This window comes from Enoplosus armatus, chromosome 5 (genome assembly GCF_043641665.1).
Source record: "Enoplosus armatus isolate fEnoArm2 chromosome 5, fEnoArm2.hap1, whole genome shotgun sequence".
Classification (NCBI taxonomy): domain Eukaryota; kingdom Metazoa; phylum Chordata; class Actinopteri; order Centrarchiformes; family Enoplosidae; genus Enoplosus; species Enoplosus armatus.
Genome location: NC_092184.1, coordinates 14,760,482 through 14,776,051, shown reverse-complemented (window position 1 = coordinate 14,776,051; position 15,570 = coordinate 14,760,482). Strand labels below are relative to the sequence as shown.

The window sequence follows — 15,570 nt, the reverse complement described above, 5'->3', positions numbered from 1 at the left end:
TGAAACACTTCAACTTCATTCAGTGCACACGAGTAAACTTCAACTTCTTTCTGCAGTTCCATAATAATTTATTTTAGGTGTTGTATTTTGACTGCCCCCTCAACTTCTTTCAGTATTTTAACTACTTCAAAATGTGTTAACTGTAAAATTTCAGCAGCAAGCACACATCCATTTTTAGCCTTTTCTCTTATTTGTACATAAAATTCTTGTGGCAAAGTAATGGGAAGTTTAGGTGTAACCATCCTAGCAAACATTTGTATGCAAATCTTTTTTTATAAAATGTATTTCAACTTTAACTGTTAAGTGATTTTAAAAATGGTAATTAATTGTGTTTGTTTGTAGTATGTTGGCCAACTCACCTGGACTGCAAGTTTCTTTACATCAAGGAAATATTATCCTTGACATTTCCATAATTGTTTACTTTCTGATGTCACACTGAACTGCAAAACTATGTAGTGATGTATTTTAACTTTGATCTTTTGATTGACGTGTTGAGCATCAAAAATCCACTGATTCAATGGTAATGTATATTTCACTAGTAAATTCATTATATATTCTAATGAAGTGGCTGTTGCGACATTATCATTTCCTGTTGCTCGTCACCATAAAGCAGATTGGCAATTACAGTGACAGGAGGCCTTGATGTTCTTGAGCAGTAACTAGTTATAAAAGCAGGCTTCACCGGGTCCTTTGTGTTACTTTATTCAGATGAAGACACAGTAGTACAGCATCCCAATTGTGAAGAGAATTAAAAATAAAAATAAAAGCACAGTCTTCGTGATACAGGACAATCAACAATCAAGGTTTATTCAAGAGAACAAAATGAGAGAGGGGAGGAGGGGGGAACAGCGGGAGTAGTTCAGGGAAAAGACAAAAGTTTCTTTCAACACAGACAACACATTTATTCAACCCGCCCATAACCACCCCAGCTCCCACCCCATAATAAAACATTATGCAGCCTTACGTACACATGCTCCATGTCCCCCATCCCACTTTCTTGAAAAGCATGCGCTTGTTCTCCATCGCGTTGAGATTTGTAAGCAGGAATTCTTGGGTGGCCCTTCACATTCGCCGACCTTATGCTTTTAAATCTCACGTACATGAGGAGGACTTAGCATGGATTTAAGGGAAAACTGGATGGCTCTAGGACACAAGGAGTGCCATGGTTTTGTTAATCCCACGGCCCTGACAGCTGTAGTCAATTTAGTTTTACCATCCCGTTGACTTTCTAGGAATAAAGTGTCCCTTACAGAAAAGGACAATGTTGACTCTTACTCAATGTTGAACAGGACAGGTGACAACTGTTTACCCAGGCATACTAAAAGAAAACATCACCGCTTATCAAAGTCATTGGCACAAAGATTAAGAGCAATGCCGAGAAAATATTGCAGAAAAACCACAACTGACTGCTACTTCCCACCCTAGCATATCAACAAACTCACCGAGGATTAGGACGAGGGATAATTATGAGCAACACTTTACGACTGAGCTGGTCCCTATTACAGTGGGCCGAGGTAATTCCTTTGTTTGACCAATTCAATCTGTGTTGCTGCAGAGAACAAAGAGTGTAGTCTGGCAGATGGAGTTGGGAAAGGACACTATTTGAGATTGATTGGTACATGCAATCATTGAAAGACTTCATCAGATTACATGCAGTAATGGACACACCATTATTTCTTTGTCAGAGCTTTGTACAAAACAATCCTGTGAAGCATTTAGGAGACAACAGGTTTGGTCTGGTGGAAAAAAAAAAAGACGGCCTACTAGACCTGCACAGACCTTTCAATTACTTCTCTGGAGAGCCACCAAAGTGTGTCACGGAAAAGAGCGTTATCAAATGGCCGATTGGGGAGGAAGTTCAGCAAAATAAACAGCCTGTTGAACCATCTGCTGCTCAAAGTTTGTGTCTAGCATTGGGAGAAAAGTGCAGCAGCTCAGAGATCTAGCATGGCCCTCGGTGCTAGGTAGCGAACATAGACATGTGGTATGCTGTGGCCAAAGATGTAAAAGGGGGGAATGTGAGAGGGGTTCTGGTTAGCGATGCCTAGCTAGTACAGTAGCACATTAGTCAGCATGCACCACTTAATGCAATTTCATCACACTTTGCCTTTGTTAAAAGCACCCATTTACAGCAAAGAGGAAGGTTAACGAAGAAGCCTGTGCTATGCCTGGACATGGACTACCATTGGACAGTACAGTAAACAAAAGGAAAAAAGAAAACAGATTAAACAATTGTTAACAGCTTTCTCTATACATTAACCAGTTGTTCCTGAACATCAATAAATATCTTGTAAAAGTGTATGCGTTGTTTTTTCGGGTGGTTGTCTGGTTTAGCCATGTTGGGTTGGTTATGCTAGGGCCAAAACTGTAAAAAGGAGAAAACGAGAATACGATTTTTTTTAACAACATCAAGTTTCTGTCAAATATGATTCATGTCATTCAAAGTCTGTGTACAATGATAGAAGAGAGAAATGCTTACCACTGATAGCCTCCTGGGCAAAGTACTTGACATCCATGTCTGTGTCTGTAGCCAGCTTCTCCAGCACTGGCTTCACTTCTGCTTGAAGGGCGCTTTGGGACAAACAGAGGATGAGAATTATTAAACTACTTGACGATGCTGGGTCTTGATTTCAGTGCTGAAATTACAAAGACAACATACTTGCTGTCAATGACGGGGCCGATCTTCTGAAGGGACTTGGCCACATTGAAGCGTACGTTGGCCACCTGGTCATTGGACATCTTGAGGACCACTGGTAGCATCTGCTTAGTGGTGATATCCTGGCCACATGCCTCTGACAAAGCCTGAGACACAGAATACAGGTGGTCACCAGGATGACAACAGTGAAGAACACACAGCTAATGGACAAATAACTTTAGACAGAAACTGATAAATAGCACAGAAAATGTGTGCCATTAATGGGACATTACACCCTTCCAAGTAACTCGAGGACATAAACATGAGAGCAAGCTTATGGGAGTCGATGCCGTTGACTCACATTGATGCAGAATAGAGTAGTCATCCTGTGGAGGTAATTGGGGTCGTTGGCCATGCCCAGCACTTTGGGCACGATGGTGTTCTGAGCCCACTCAGCTCCAAACTTCTCCACCAGCTTCATTAGGTTACAGGTGGCCGCCTCACGGATGGCATACACTAGAAAATTACAGCGACAACGTTCTGTGTGAATGATGTGCTCGAGTTTTGTCTCTCTCCAGGTCTCCAATGTGGAGAGGAGACCGTGTGGTCTGGCAGCACACAAACTGCAGGGGAATTGTGTGTGTGCACATCAGGTAGGTTATATTCATATGATGGAAACTTCTTTAAAAAAAAAAGTCAATATAGACTATATAGAATTTACTCAGTCGACTGGGTAATTGTACTGTGAGAAATGTCTAAGTATACAAAACACCAGAAATCATGGCATTTGTATGTCATGTAAAAGGTTAAAAAGCATCTCTTTGTAATAGAGTCAGTGAGGGAAAGATTGTGGGCTGATTTCTGCAGTCCTGTCTTTCTTTGAAGGGCTTACGTAAGGGTGGCACAGCCCTAACCCCAGCCCCACACACACACAGCATTCCAATGATGTAACCCAGCTGGCCCTTTGTCCTCAATACCGAGCGTGTCTCTCTAATTGGAAAACTCAATGTGAAGAGAACACTATATACTCTGAGTGAAAAATGTATGCAAAAGACAATGTTTTAGGTTATAGAATTGAGCAGGGTGCATTATTTAGCTCTATGGCTCATCTTCCAGCATTTGAATATGGGTGATTGTCTCACAGAACACTTTAAACTGGAGGGTATACCTGCTCAGATATAAACTCACCCACAGACCCAACTGTGTTTTAACTCCATTAAGTTCAGTATAAATCCACAGAACACATTTCAGTCTGTGGCCTACAAGAAAAACTATCCCATGGTGACACGAATTCTGAAGACAACTTGTCAAAACCAGTGTGCTATAGGAAGAAGTAGTTGTCTTTCACATTGCTCTTTCCCTACTCACAGCTATAGAATACTGTACATGGAGGTAAGAGAGAAAAGGGCCTCTTATTCACAGCCTTCTGTTAGCATGTACATGATGGCAGAGAGCCACATCTCACCCCTACCTTAGGGTAGTCCCCCTTAGTCCCCATTCTTCACTCCCACCCTCTAAGCCTATCAATGTCTTGCCTTCAACCATATGCTCTTTGTTCTGGTAATAATAATAACAACAACAACAACTAATGCAACCTTGCTGAAGCGTGGAATGTAAAATGAGCAGGAGCTGTATGCAAGATCATTCACAAAAAGGGATAGTAGATTTATGGCATGTCGCAGGCTGCTGCAGAGTACAAAGGGCCAAAGCAAATAAAGTGATCACAACTGGAAACTTTGGGAAGGAGGGCTATGGAGTCCTTCCAGGAAAATGGTTTGGGAATCTAATGATTTGGAGGTTATGGTGTTTCAAAACAAGGACAATATTTGGGACTAAATCTGTATTTCACAAATACAAGAATACTGCCAAAAAAGCTGCTTACATAAGCATCTGTTTAAGCAACAGCTTATAAATAAAACACTGTTTTGTGGCATGACATAGTACATGTGAGTTCAATTCGTTAATATCTGACATAACTCCTAGGAAAACTTTAACCCAGAAGAGTGCCTTACCGTGGTCAATAAGCCAGGCCATACAAAGGGTGTTGAGCTTCTCGTCAAAGAACTCTACTCCCTGGGGGAAACATGGACACAGTGCAATTAGAGCGCTTTCCTGGATGTCTACTGTCAAGTCAAGCTTGACGAAGTCTGTCTGTACATTGCTAATATTTCTGGTTCTACGCATGGTACTAATTAGAAAGACCTTTAAAACATATTTTATATGGGTTTCAGCTGTGTTCCTAGACTCCATGACTCACCAGCTGTCCTGCCAACAGGGGCATGTACTCTATGATGGCGAGGCGGACCCTCCACTTTGCATCCTCTGCCAGCTCCACAATGGCCGGCAGCAGTGACTGGGAGAGCTGACGGATGCCAATCACCTCGTTCACACAGTCTAGGTTGGAGATGATGTTAAGACGCACCTCGGGGCACTGTGACAGAAACATTATTAAGATGAACAAGTTAAGCTTATGGCAGCAGGCCTTCATCACAACAAAGTATTCAGATATTAGACAATATATTTTGCTATATAATGAACAACTTTAGCACTGTATTTTACCACTGTGCAAATTTCTTGGCTTCAGCCAAGCCACTTTAGTCACTCTAAACAAAATAGACTTTTGTGAAGGATAATGTAACCCAGGTTTATATCCAAGAGCCTTAAATGGAGATCTGCTTTAGTTCTAATTTGGACAGAATATTAACTGGAACAGCTAAACAACACTTTTCATCCACATATTCCAAAAACCAGAAGCCTTAAACTGCACAATGATTTGGCACTCAGTCAGGATTGTTAACTAAGTGGGAACAGAGTAGCAGCCAAATAAGGCATAGTGACAATTTGAAATAATTCAGCTCTTGAATGAATGACATGTCTGCAGAACGTTCTCCATCTTATTCCCTCTAAAACTGTCCTCAGATAGACGCACCTTGAATTATTGAAATTTGCAAGCCAAAGCTGTCAGTTTGGACTGTAATCTAATTAGACACTCTTGGTCATGCGTTTGTGCTGTGAGAAATTGGGCCATCTTTAAATAACTAAAGAAAGCAGTGGAAGAGCTGACAGCCTCAAGCCTTACAAAACATTTATATACCTTTTTGTAACCTGCCAAACTCATGTCTGATCCCAATGTGCAAATTAATGTCATGGACAAGATGTGACTGGGCTACCGTTGTTCTAGATTAACCTGTTACGTTAGAGGAAGAATGTACAGAGACATTCATCAGCTAAAACCCAGCCCATTGTAACTCTATGCAGACTCATAATACACATTGCTCTACAGTTTGTTACTGTAACCACTATATAAACAAATCATTTCAAAAGCAGGTGACTGAAAATGACTGAAATGCAAAGCAGACAGAATAGCTTTGTAATGAAATTGGGCACATCCTTTCATCAGTCTATGTGCTACATGACCAGCTGGAACCGTAGGCTTGCTCAACCTACTTTAACCAGTGAATGTACTACTTAGTGCCGTACATACAATCAAAACGCATCGAGCAATAACTTATCTAGCTGGACTGTGTCCAATTTGTCGTTATGCTTCCTTCTAGACAGCAATTCAGTAATCTAATTGTAAGGTCTCCGTCTGGTGGCCAACTGCATGCATCATCCTCCTCCTACCCAGCCAGGTGGCAGCCAGGTACATCTGGTGGCTGTGGCTAAGTCGCTTTACCGTGTCTCATGTCTCAGACACGCTGATCAGTGAAGGCCAAAGAAGTTGGTCAAACTCAGATGCTTCACAGGAAGCTTTTGTTGTGAATGTTACCAAACTAAACACTGCTTTTAGGATCTCCAGACAGCTGTGTGAAATATAAAAGAAAAACTGGGACCCACGATTATAAGTCTGCATTTCCTTTACCTCGTCCTTGAGCTGAGCCAGGAAGAGAGGCAGCAAGTGCTCTATTGTGTTGTCCTTGCCCAGGATGGTCGAAAGGCCCATAATGACTGAGGCCAGGGCTGACTTCACATGCTGGTTGGTGTCTGAAACAAGTTCCTGGTCAGGGACGAGACACAGAGATCATTACAAACAAATAGTTAAGACCAAAGTACATAAATAAAAATCAAGAGTACTGCTATGGGTCAGATTCACAACAAACTACAGAGAGGGAGGCTATAATCGACCTGTGTGTAAATACACAGCAGAGTAGACTTAATACTAGTGCAGACAACAAACAGTCATTGTAGTTAACTACTGTAGGTGGAATAACTTAAAATATGACGTGGACAGAAACAGAAATTGTATAACATAAACAAGGGGCACAGAAATTGTGTACTACCCTGTCACGTTAACTTGCTATATTGCTTGACTGATCAAACCAATGTCACATGGAAGCTTATAGTACAAACTAAAGAATTGTAGCACTTTTGAGGAAATTTGCCATGTGCAAATATCACGAGTTATATGTTCTTGAGTTACTATCATAGGACGCTTTTACAGCTTTCTAAGATTGTGTGTTGCTACCAGTGTAGCTTTGTTCCACTGTTGATATGTTGACAGGATAAGCAGAATGATCCTTGTGGTCTGTACCTTTTACAAACAGACCATAGATCCGGGAGTGTCACTACAGATGTAGCGCCACTACCATTAGTGAATTAAAATAAAAATCAAAACTTCAACTGGCAATGATATAAGAATTTTGAAATCTATAGCACTATGACTGAACTTGTTTAACAAATTGTTTAACAAAACACAACAGTGCCACCTGCTGTTCGAAATCTGGCATGCAGACACACTCTTGCTCTCTGCCTTTTGCAACTGCACCACAAAAAAACACCCTTAATAACCATTTATGTTATGTTAATGGTTATCGTTGGATATCTAAAAAGGTCTCTACATGTTGCAGTCAGACCATCTCTCTTTTGTTTAAGTGTGTGTATGTGAAAGCCGTGTACGTTAATGGGTTTTATGGTTTACTCTGATCAAGAGCATCAAAGCAAAACACAGAGATCATCAATCTGTGGAAACAGTGGAAATATTTCTTTTCTGTTGTATCACCCAAGATCTTGTTAAAAGGATTTTTGTTTACAACTTTTTATAGTTCGGGTTTTAGTCAGTTCACAGTTTTAACATAAATCACTTAACTGCTGAGATCAGGGGAGAATCTTGGGGAAAATGGCTAATGGGAAAATGAATCAAAACTGTGTTTGACAGCTTACTGGTTACACTTGAACCTACTGAACTTCTTGTTGTGGACACACCGTTTTTCTGTGCAACTGACACTTGCATAATAGATGTTTGTGTACACACTTTCAGTTTCGTATCTATAGGAGTGGTTCACATGATGCTGTTTAAACTCTGAGTTTGCTTAAAACCCTATTTTGACCACTTTTGTTGCTTTCCCTATTGGACTCATCACCACACTTGAGATATCAGCAATTAGGTTGGTAAATAAAATATCATTATCAAACAGGAGTAATGGCAAATATTACAAAAACAAGACCCAGGTTGCAAAACAACCCAGTTTTAAGCGGACGTCACAACACCACATGTCTGCATAAACGCTTTGGGGAAGACTATAAAAAGATAAGCCTCTAGTCCTTTTCCATGTTTAATAACTCATAGCAAATCAAAGTGTTTTTTGTTCAACAGAGAAGTGAAGCACCAGAGAAACATCACAATGTGGCAGACAGAGGTATTTTTTACCTTGACGCAGGGCAGAATGTGAGTCATGATGATTTGCTCACGACTGTCCTCTGGGAGGTTCTCACAGAATTCTAATGAAAAGAGGATGAGCACACTGTCACTAAATTATGGAACAAACTGAACAAGAAGTTGAAACAAGTTGATCAATTTAATTCATGCAATGTATCTTTTCAGCAAGTCTTCTTCAGGCATTAAGGCTTTAATCAATGTGTATACATGTACAGACCTTTGACTTTATTGGCTGCAGCAGCACGGACCTCAGCTTCACAGTCCTTCAGAAGATTCTGGAAGGCTGGGACCAAATCGTTCTTGGTGATCTCTGGCCCCACGGCTTTCTGGAGCTACATTTAGAGAGAAAACATGTCTCAATATGCAAATGCACATGTGGGGAAAGATTCTATACCACAAAAAAAAGGACATTATGGTGTTAGTGGAGAACCAAGAATAAAGGTAATGAAAGATATATAACAGGTAATGTCTAATATAAATGTTTTCTACCAATCATTTGACTCAATTTGTTAGATTTTAGTCCATGTAAAAATAAAAAAATATATATAGTGAAATTTTGTGACAGGGGTGGATGTGTATGTAGCTGTTGCTGAAAAAATATATATAATTCCTACCTGCTGTTTATTTTTATTTAAAAAATGATTAGGTTATCATTTCATTGAGTTGGAAAATTGGCTCTTACAATAAGCATGCACAGAAATGTCTGCTTTCAACCCAGTTATGGCTTCCCATGCAAAAGTCCTGAATGCATTACAACTGTCTGGTTAAGCAATCCGAGTAAGAGAAAGCCAGTTATGGATGCTCTACTCCAACACTGTGTCAAAGATCTTGCAGCTTTCTTTTCTGTCATGGATACATTTTGGTGTCAGTATAAAGCTTGGAAGTAAAGTAAGTACTCTTAACCCCTAACTAAATGGCAAGATAAAAAAAAAAGGTTCAACATGGACTTGTGAGATGCTGTGTACAGTCAGAGCCCAGCGGCTGTTTGTCGAGACATAGCATCAAACCCTTTGCATACAGAAGACTGTTTTATGATGTGCACCAGTAACTGCACATTTGACTCTATTCATGAGTCTACAAGTGTAGTTTCACACACAGATTTACATTAAATACAATTTGTAGAAGAAGTTAAATGTCAGTTTTAGCTTCTCACACTAACTTGAGCATGCACTGTCTTTCTTGATCTATCAAACTGTTATCAGTAAACACAGAAGCATATTTTCCACTTGTTCCATTCAGCAATAATTACTCAAAGAACATGCGCAACAGCAAAACCCCACAAATTTAAATAATGCGTGCGCCCTGAAAAATATTAATCATGAGATTAAGGCTTGTTGCAAATAGCAGATGTAAATATTGTCCGCGCTAATCTTGAAGGCAACTCTAAATATGACTTGATTCTCAGTTGTCATTTTAGCCAATTATATATTTTAATCAGGGTGACAGCAAGGGAGGGAAGACACGAAGGAAAGAGGTGTGCTGCTTACCTCAGAAAACTTGTCAGCAACCATGTAGCGGACCCTCCAGGATTTGTCTTCTGCAGCCTGGCGCAGGGTTGGCATCACCAGGGTCTCCAGGTCCTCCTGAGGCAGCAGAGTGGCAATGCTGACACATGCCTCCACTGCAAGCAGCCGCACTGAGTCCTGAGAGAGATGGAGAAAGGTAATAGGATCAGTTTGGCCCTCCCCTTTTAACAGCCAAATAGACTTAGGACTAAGGAACTGCAGAAAACAGTGCAATAGCGGTTCAGGTTGAGAAGAAGGAAGACATACCTGCTCATCAGAGGCCAGAGCAGTGAAGAGGGAAATGATGTCACTTTTTACATAATCCAACTCCAGGACTTTGGCAAACTCTCCCAGTTTAGATGCTGCAGCACGACGCACCATGGGAGTGTCATCTGAGCACAAGGTGCGAAAATGCCTAGAGATAAACACAAAACAAACAAAATTTTATCAGACAAACAAAACTGAGTGCAGAACCAAACCTGGTTAGAAGCATAAAAACAATCACTTCAGGTCTTCGTTAAATGTCATACATAATGTACATTAACTGCAACTAAGGATTTAGAGCCCTTTGTGAAGAAGCCACTTACTGGCGGATCTCAGCCTTGACAGTGCTGGAGACACGAGGATAACAGACACTAAAGAGGCCGCAGGCAGATGTGCGAGAAGTGAACCAGTCACCACTGGCCAGCCGCTTGACCAAAGGCTCAAAATGGACCTCCAGGTCAACTGGAGAATGCTCCTGAGAGATCTTCCGCAGGGATTCCACAGCTTTATCTCTGACTACTGTCTCCTCCACTGTAGCAAGGCTCTCCAGAGGAGGCTGTGTATAAAAAAAATGAATAAGGTTAGCTAGGGGTAATGTTGTTCATCATTTTTTTATACTTCACACGTATGTAAAGGTAGGAAGACAATATCAAATACACCAAGATTTTTCACTCTTAATAGATAATGTTACAATATTTAGGGGTTAGGTCATCTAAAGGTAAGCATTGTGGTCTGTGTAGGAATACACCTTAGCAATGCCTATATAAAATCCAAATAGGTAAGTGTTGTCCATTTCACTCAACTAGAAGGTCGTCATCTCAGGGAAAAAAATCCTTAAACATAATGCAGACTTTTACTTATTTTTTTAATAAACAAATCCCCTGAAAAGACCAAACCCATCATAAAAACAAGTACTGTCTGTGTGGTCAAAGATTATGCCACTGTGCCACTGGACTCCGTTATCAGCCAATAACTATTAAGAACTGTATCTGTATCCTGAGCTATATCCTTGCATTATGCAGAATACTCATTATTTTCAACTGATAAGGCAATACATAGTGTTGACAACATGGACTTCTCAAATGATTTTTTTGTCCTCTCATAAGCGTATACTCTCCAGTGGCTTACCAAGAGACAGTGGACATACTCTGGGCCTCCCACCAACATAGTGAAATTGCCAAGCTGCTCAGCCAAGGCCAAGAGCACCTCATCTTCATCATAGATGGTGTCTAAGGGATGACAGAAAGACTTGTGATATATTGCATATATTCAGGTATGAAAATGTAACACCATGATATTCCCACAGCTTGGAATGGCTTAAAGTGCAACACATTCAGCATTTCTCCACGAGACAACCTTTTGACAACAACATTGAGGTCATAACTGCTGTGTCAAACATCAGGTGATTTTAACGAGTTAGATGACTGACTTTATTACCTGTGAGGAAAGGAAGGAGTTCAGTGCGAGTCCTCTCAACACCAAGGGCCAAAGCAATAGTGGACAGCTTCTTGATGCTGTTCAGCCGTAACTGTACACAAAATGGACATACATTAGTTCACAATAAAGTGTAAGCACATTTAATAACCCGTATCGACTAGTAACGTTAATCCTCACTGTACCAAGCTAACCCAGGTAGAATTTACCACAAAATAATTTATAGTTACTATCTTTGCTACGATCCGTGTCTTTGCAATGAGTAACTAACGTTAACTAACGTTAAACAGCGTTTTCAAGGGCGATTAACTAAGATAACCCATAAGAAATACTAGCTTCCCGTTCATTGACAAGAAACAAACAGGCTAATAACCGTGAGTTATACCCACTGCGGCCTTGAACGTCCTGTTGTTGTGATTGCTAACTTCAACGTTAGTCAATTAGCTAGCATACTGCTGGCCAGTAGCGATGCGATGTTAAAACTAGCGGCTAAACCAGTGACCTGGATAACTTGTCATACCCAATTCATTTGATTACTCATACATTTCAACAGACATACCGACCGAAAATTACGTTACTCCAGCTTAACAATTGACGTCGTAAACCAAGACAGCAAACCAGCCTGATTGGCAAGGCAGGGTGCGCCCGGTAGAAAATTCCTGATAGGCCTTGTCCGGGAGCGTTAGTTAGCATATGTGCTAGTTAACTAGCTGGTATTCCGGTCCCCGACTGAGAGATACGTCAACATGGCTCCATTTACTGTACAATATAAATGAGAATTCAAGTAGAAAATAGTGTTACTACCTGAACATCCTCATTTCGCAGTTCATCAATGAGAACGGCGATAGGGTAGAGAGAATCGTCTCCATCAGCTCCTGCCATTTTGGATACTACTGCAGTTACCGAATGGCGCTGTTGTGCTGCACTACGGGGTTTCTGCCAGAGAACAGCGGCTGCAGGGCCCTCCCTCTTCCGCTGCTGCTGCTGCCTTCAAGAAAGCACAGAGAAAACCGCCAAGAAACAACCCTCATTTAAAATTAAAAATCAAACAAAAGAATGAAATACTTGAACAAACTTACTTGAACAAACAAAACGTTAAATAATTAAAGAACCTCCGACCTGTGTCATAAATAAAATGACACCATGGTTTCAGAAGTGTAAGTAGCAAATTCTCTATTAACCGCCAATGTCCTGAATTTAAAATTAAAGTTTACTCGTGTGTTACCATTAAAATATTTACACCAAAAGTAGGCCCACACTGTAAAGAACGACCTTAAAAGGAGTCAATATAAACAAATATGTAGTATTTTCAATAACTGAACCTAGAGTCGACCCCACTCGTTCTATATCTATATAGGCATACAATAATATATGTATATATAGGTAGTGCTGTATTAGTCAGCATCACAGAGAAAGGGCGGTGAGTGTACTGTTCCTTTCATCTATATTCAATTTAGAAAACGTTGTAGCTTTTATTTTGAAAGACGACGAACCGGATATTTTATTCTTCTTCCGGCTTGTGCGCATTAGCCGGTCAAGATGGCTTCTCAGCAGCAGCAGCAGCCCGGTGGGCCGATGTCTCAGGCTGGTTTGCAACAGCCTACTTCACTACAACAACAGCAGCAATTGAGCCAACAGCAAGACTTTGATCCAGTTCACAGATTTAAGATGCTTATTCCACAGCTGAAGGAGAGTCTACAGGTAACTGTGCCGCATCTGTCCTCAATATCTAAAGTTGATTTAACGAGTTCACAGTCGAAATACTGTTGTTTCACAGATAAATTAATGATATGCAGCAATGTACTTTAAAGTATCACTTCATTTTTTAATTTTCAGAATGTAATGAAGATTGCATCCCTGAATTTGGCCCATAACACGTCAATTGACAACGGCATGTAAGTAGCCTTGTTGGGGGAACGTTACAACCATGGTTGTGATGAAAGATGTTTCTGTCAACCAGGTCTCTGATTTTTGATTTCTGTTGTTTCTTCTGGTTTAGCAAAAGCAACGACGCATCAGTTCAGCGCTTTGACAAAAGCCTGGAGGAGTTTTATGCCCTTTGTGATCAACTGGAGCTGTGTTTGGTAAGACTTAAACACAACACACACACACACACACATATATATAACCAAAATATTGCTATGGAACCTGGATTGATGTGTCCTATTATTGGATACAGAGGTTCATTGGCCACCACAGCTGATACAAAGAAGTTCTATTTACTTTTTTAAATTTTCTATATTCTAGAGTTCAAATATTTTATTTATCTGTTTTGGTAAATATGAAAGTTCAACCCTCTTAAAGCCATATATCACATTTACTAGATGGGAGGAGTGAGTCACGACCATCCTATAAGGAGCTGCCAACCCACCTCACAAAGAGCATTTACATCATTCCTAACTTTATCTCTGTGGGTTTGATAAATATGGACAAGCTTTTGAATGAATGCATTGGAATAGAGCATTGCTATAATATATATATTCAGCAGCAGCAGTTTGTTTTCCTGTCTCGTAGTTTAAATGTTTATTGAAAGGATTTTCTACCTCGTCTTCAACAAATTGTTATCGGTCAAACCTCAAGAACAATGTAGCCCATGTGGCTGTGTACCATACAAACTCACACCTTTTCTCCTCTGTGCAGCGGCTGGCATATGAGTGCCTCTCTCAGAGCATTGACAGCGCCAAACATTCACCCAACCTGGTTCCAACAGCCACCAAGCCAGACACAGTGCAAACAGAGTCCATGTCTTACGCCCAATACCTCGGCATGATCAAGTCTCAGATTTCCTGTGCCAAAGACATCCACAATGCTTTGCTGGAGTGTTCCAAGAAGATTGCAGGAAAGGCACAGCCTCAGGGAATCATGTAGACCTGGACCTGACCACCCCGACTCTTCACGCATCTGGTGACATTTTTGAGAAAGATGATGGATTTTTATATTTGCGGCTGTCCCATATTCAGAACTCAGTTTTGCGCTACATTTGTCAAGATGCTGTTTCAACATCCTGTATATTTAGTTAAGATTTTTTTTAAGGAAGTTGTGTTTCTTGTAAACGCTGTGTAAATATTCCTGCCAAAACGTTGTGCTGTAAGATGACCAGCAGGTGGTGGCAGAGTTGTAACATTATTCACAAGTCTTTTGTAGCTTATTTGTATTGAATAATAAAACCTTTCTACTGATACTAATGTTTTCTTATTATCCAAGATGCACAAAGGAAGTCCTGTCTATCAATAACATTTTTAATTGATGAGGATATAATGTCAGAGCATGATTCATGAGAGCAAAAACCCATCAGCTGTGGATGCAGGTGCTGTAGTAACAAATACATGGGACGATCATAAAGGAAAATCTACAGCTGAATTTTCAAAAAAAAGTCTTGAAAAATGATTTGTTCAGCTGTAAAGGTAAATTACCACACAGTTAAATTTTATCTTATTTGTCTGCAGTAAAGTTTTATAAGATTTAACACTGGAAGTGGTAAAAGGGAAGAAAGCGGACACATTGAGTAATAACTGAGCTCTTTGTCGTTGGAGGAACCTGTAAAAGAAGAATCTGATTTAACTAGTAGTGTTTATATGGTGGGGCAGCAGAATAGTAGCCTGGTACTACCCAGACCGATTTGGGGGAGGAAGGAAGTTGTTAAAAGATATTGCAATCTCTTTACAAAGATTTATATTGTAACAGACTGGGTAACATGTTTAACTATTATGTTATGAGTGTCTCTGTGTTAAGAGATATTATTGCAGTTACTGAGACTTCCAGAGTGTCAATGAACATGTAATAAGCTTAGACGCTGTGAAGCCTGTCAGTCATTTCAGCTACCAATGACAGTGATTTGTGTAAGATAACATACCTGTGATTGGCAGAGAGTTAAGGGGAGGATGTTTGTTGTTCTTCCTGTTAGTTTGGGGAGCGGGAGTTGAAGCGAAAGGCTCGTGCTCTGTATTCCTGGACTGAATGAAGACTCAGTTTACACTTTGATCCTTGTTGAGCTATACATTGGTCAGAGGCTCCTCAATTCCCTCATCTCTGTAGGTTGAAGCTAAGGGATCAATGAGGTCTGATACACAAGCACG

At 40.4% G+C, this 15,570-nt stretch overlaps 2 protein-coding genes across 2 annotated transcripts; one reads left to right on the top strand and one right to left on the bottom strand.

Annotated features, from left to right (window-relative positions):
* Window positions 1-781: 781 nt before the first annotated feature.
* On the bottom strand, window positions 782-12,395 carry ppp2r1bb (protein phosphatase 2, regulatory subunit A, beta b). The gene is made up of 15 exons (XM_070905813.1): window positions 12,299-12,395; window positions 11,498-11,588; window positions 11,189-11,289; window positions 10,384-10,616; window positions 10,064-10,211; window positions 9,779-9,934; window positions 8,509-8,623; window positions 8,283-8,353; window positions 6,498-6,632; window positions 4,893-5,066; window positions 4,648-4,708; window positions 2,997-3,151; window positions 2,660-2,802; window positions 2,480-2,571; window positions 782-2,365 (listed from the first exon to the last, which is right to left on the bottom strand). Exons 1-15 carry the CDS (start codon window positions 12,374-12,376, stop codon window positions 2,349-2,351), a joined length of 1,770 nt encoding a protein of 589 aa, XP_070761914.1. The 5' UTR covers window positions 12,377-12,395; the 3' UTR covers window positions 782-2,348.
* Window positions 12,396-13,033: 638 nt separating this feature from the next.
* Window positions 13,034-14,661, top strand: med29 (mediator complex subunit 29). The gene is made up of 4 exons (XM_070906324.1): window positions 13,034-13,195; window positions 13,331-13,389; window positions 13,494-13,578; window positions 14,135-14,661. Exons 1-4 carry the CDS (start codon window positions 13,034-13,036, stop codon window positions 14,360-14,362), a joined length of 534 nt encoding a protein of 177 aa, XP_070762425.1. The 3' UTR covers window positions 14,363-14,661.
* Window positions 14,662-15,570: the final 909 nt, after the last annotated feature.

Bases quoted from the DNA above. Each gene is read 5' to 3' on its own strand.
- ppp2r1bb (XM_070905813.1), bottom strand. From the start codon at position 12,376: ATGGCAGGAGCTGATGGAGACGATTCTCTCTACCCTATCGCCGTTCTC. The intron at 5,067-6,497 runs GTAAAGGAAATG...TTTCTGTCACAG, and splicing joins TGGCTCAGCTCAAGGACGAG to TGCCCCGAGGTGCGTCTTAA. The intron at 3,152-4,647 runs GTAAGGCACTCT...GTAATTTTCTAG, and splicing joins GGCCTGGCTTATTGACCACG to TGTATGCCATCCGTGAGGCG.
- med29 (XM_070906324.1), top strand. From the start codon at position 13,034: ATGGCTTCTCAGCAGCAGCAGCAGCCCGGTGGGCCGATGTCTCAGGCT. The intron at 13,196-13,330 runs GTAACTGTGCCG...TTTAATTTTCAG, and splicing joins AGCTGAAGGAGAGTCTACAG to AATGTAATGAAGATTGCATC. The intron at 13,579-14,134 runs GTAAGACTTAAA...TCCTCTGTGCAG, and splicing joins ATCAACTGGAGCTGTGTTTG to CGGCTGGCATATGAGTGCCT.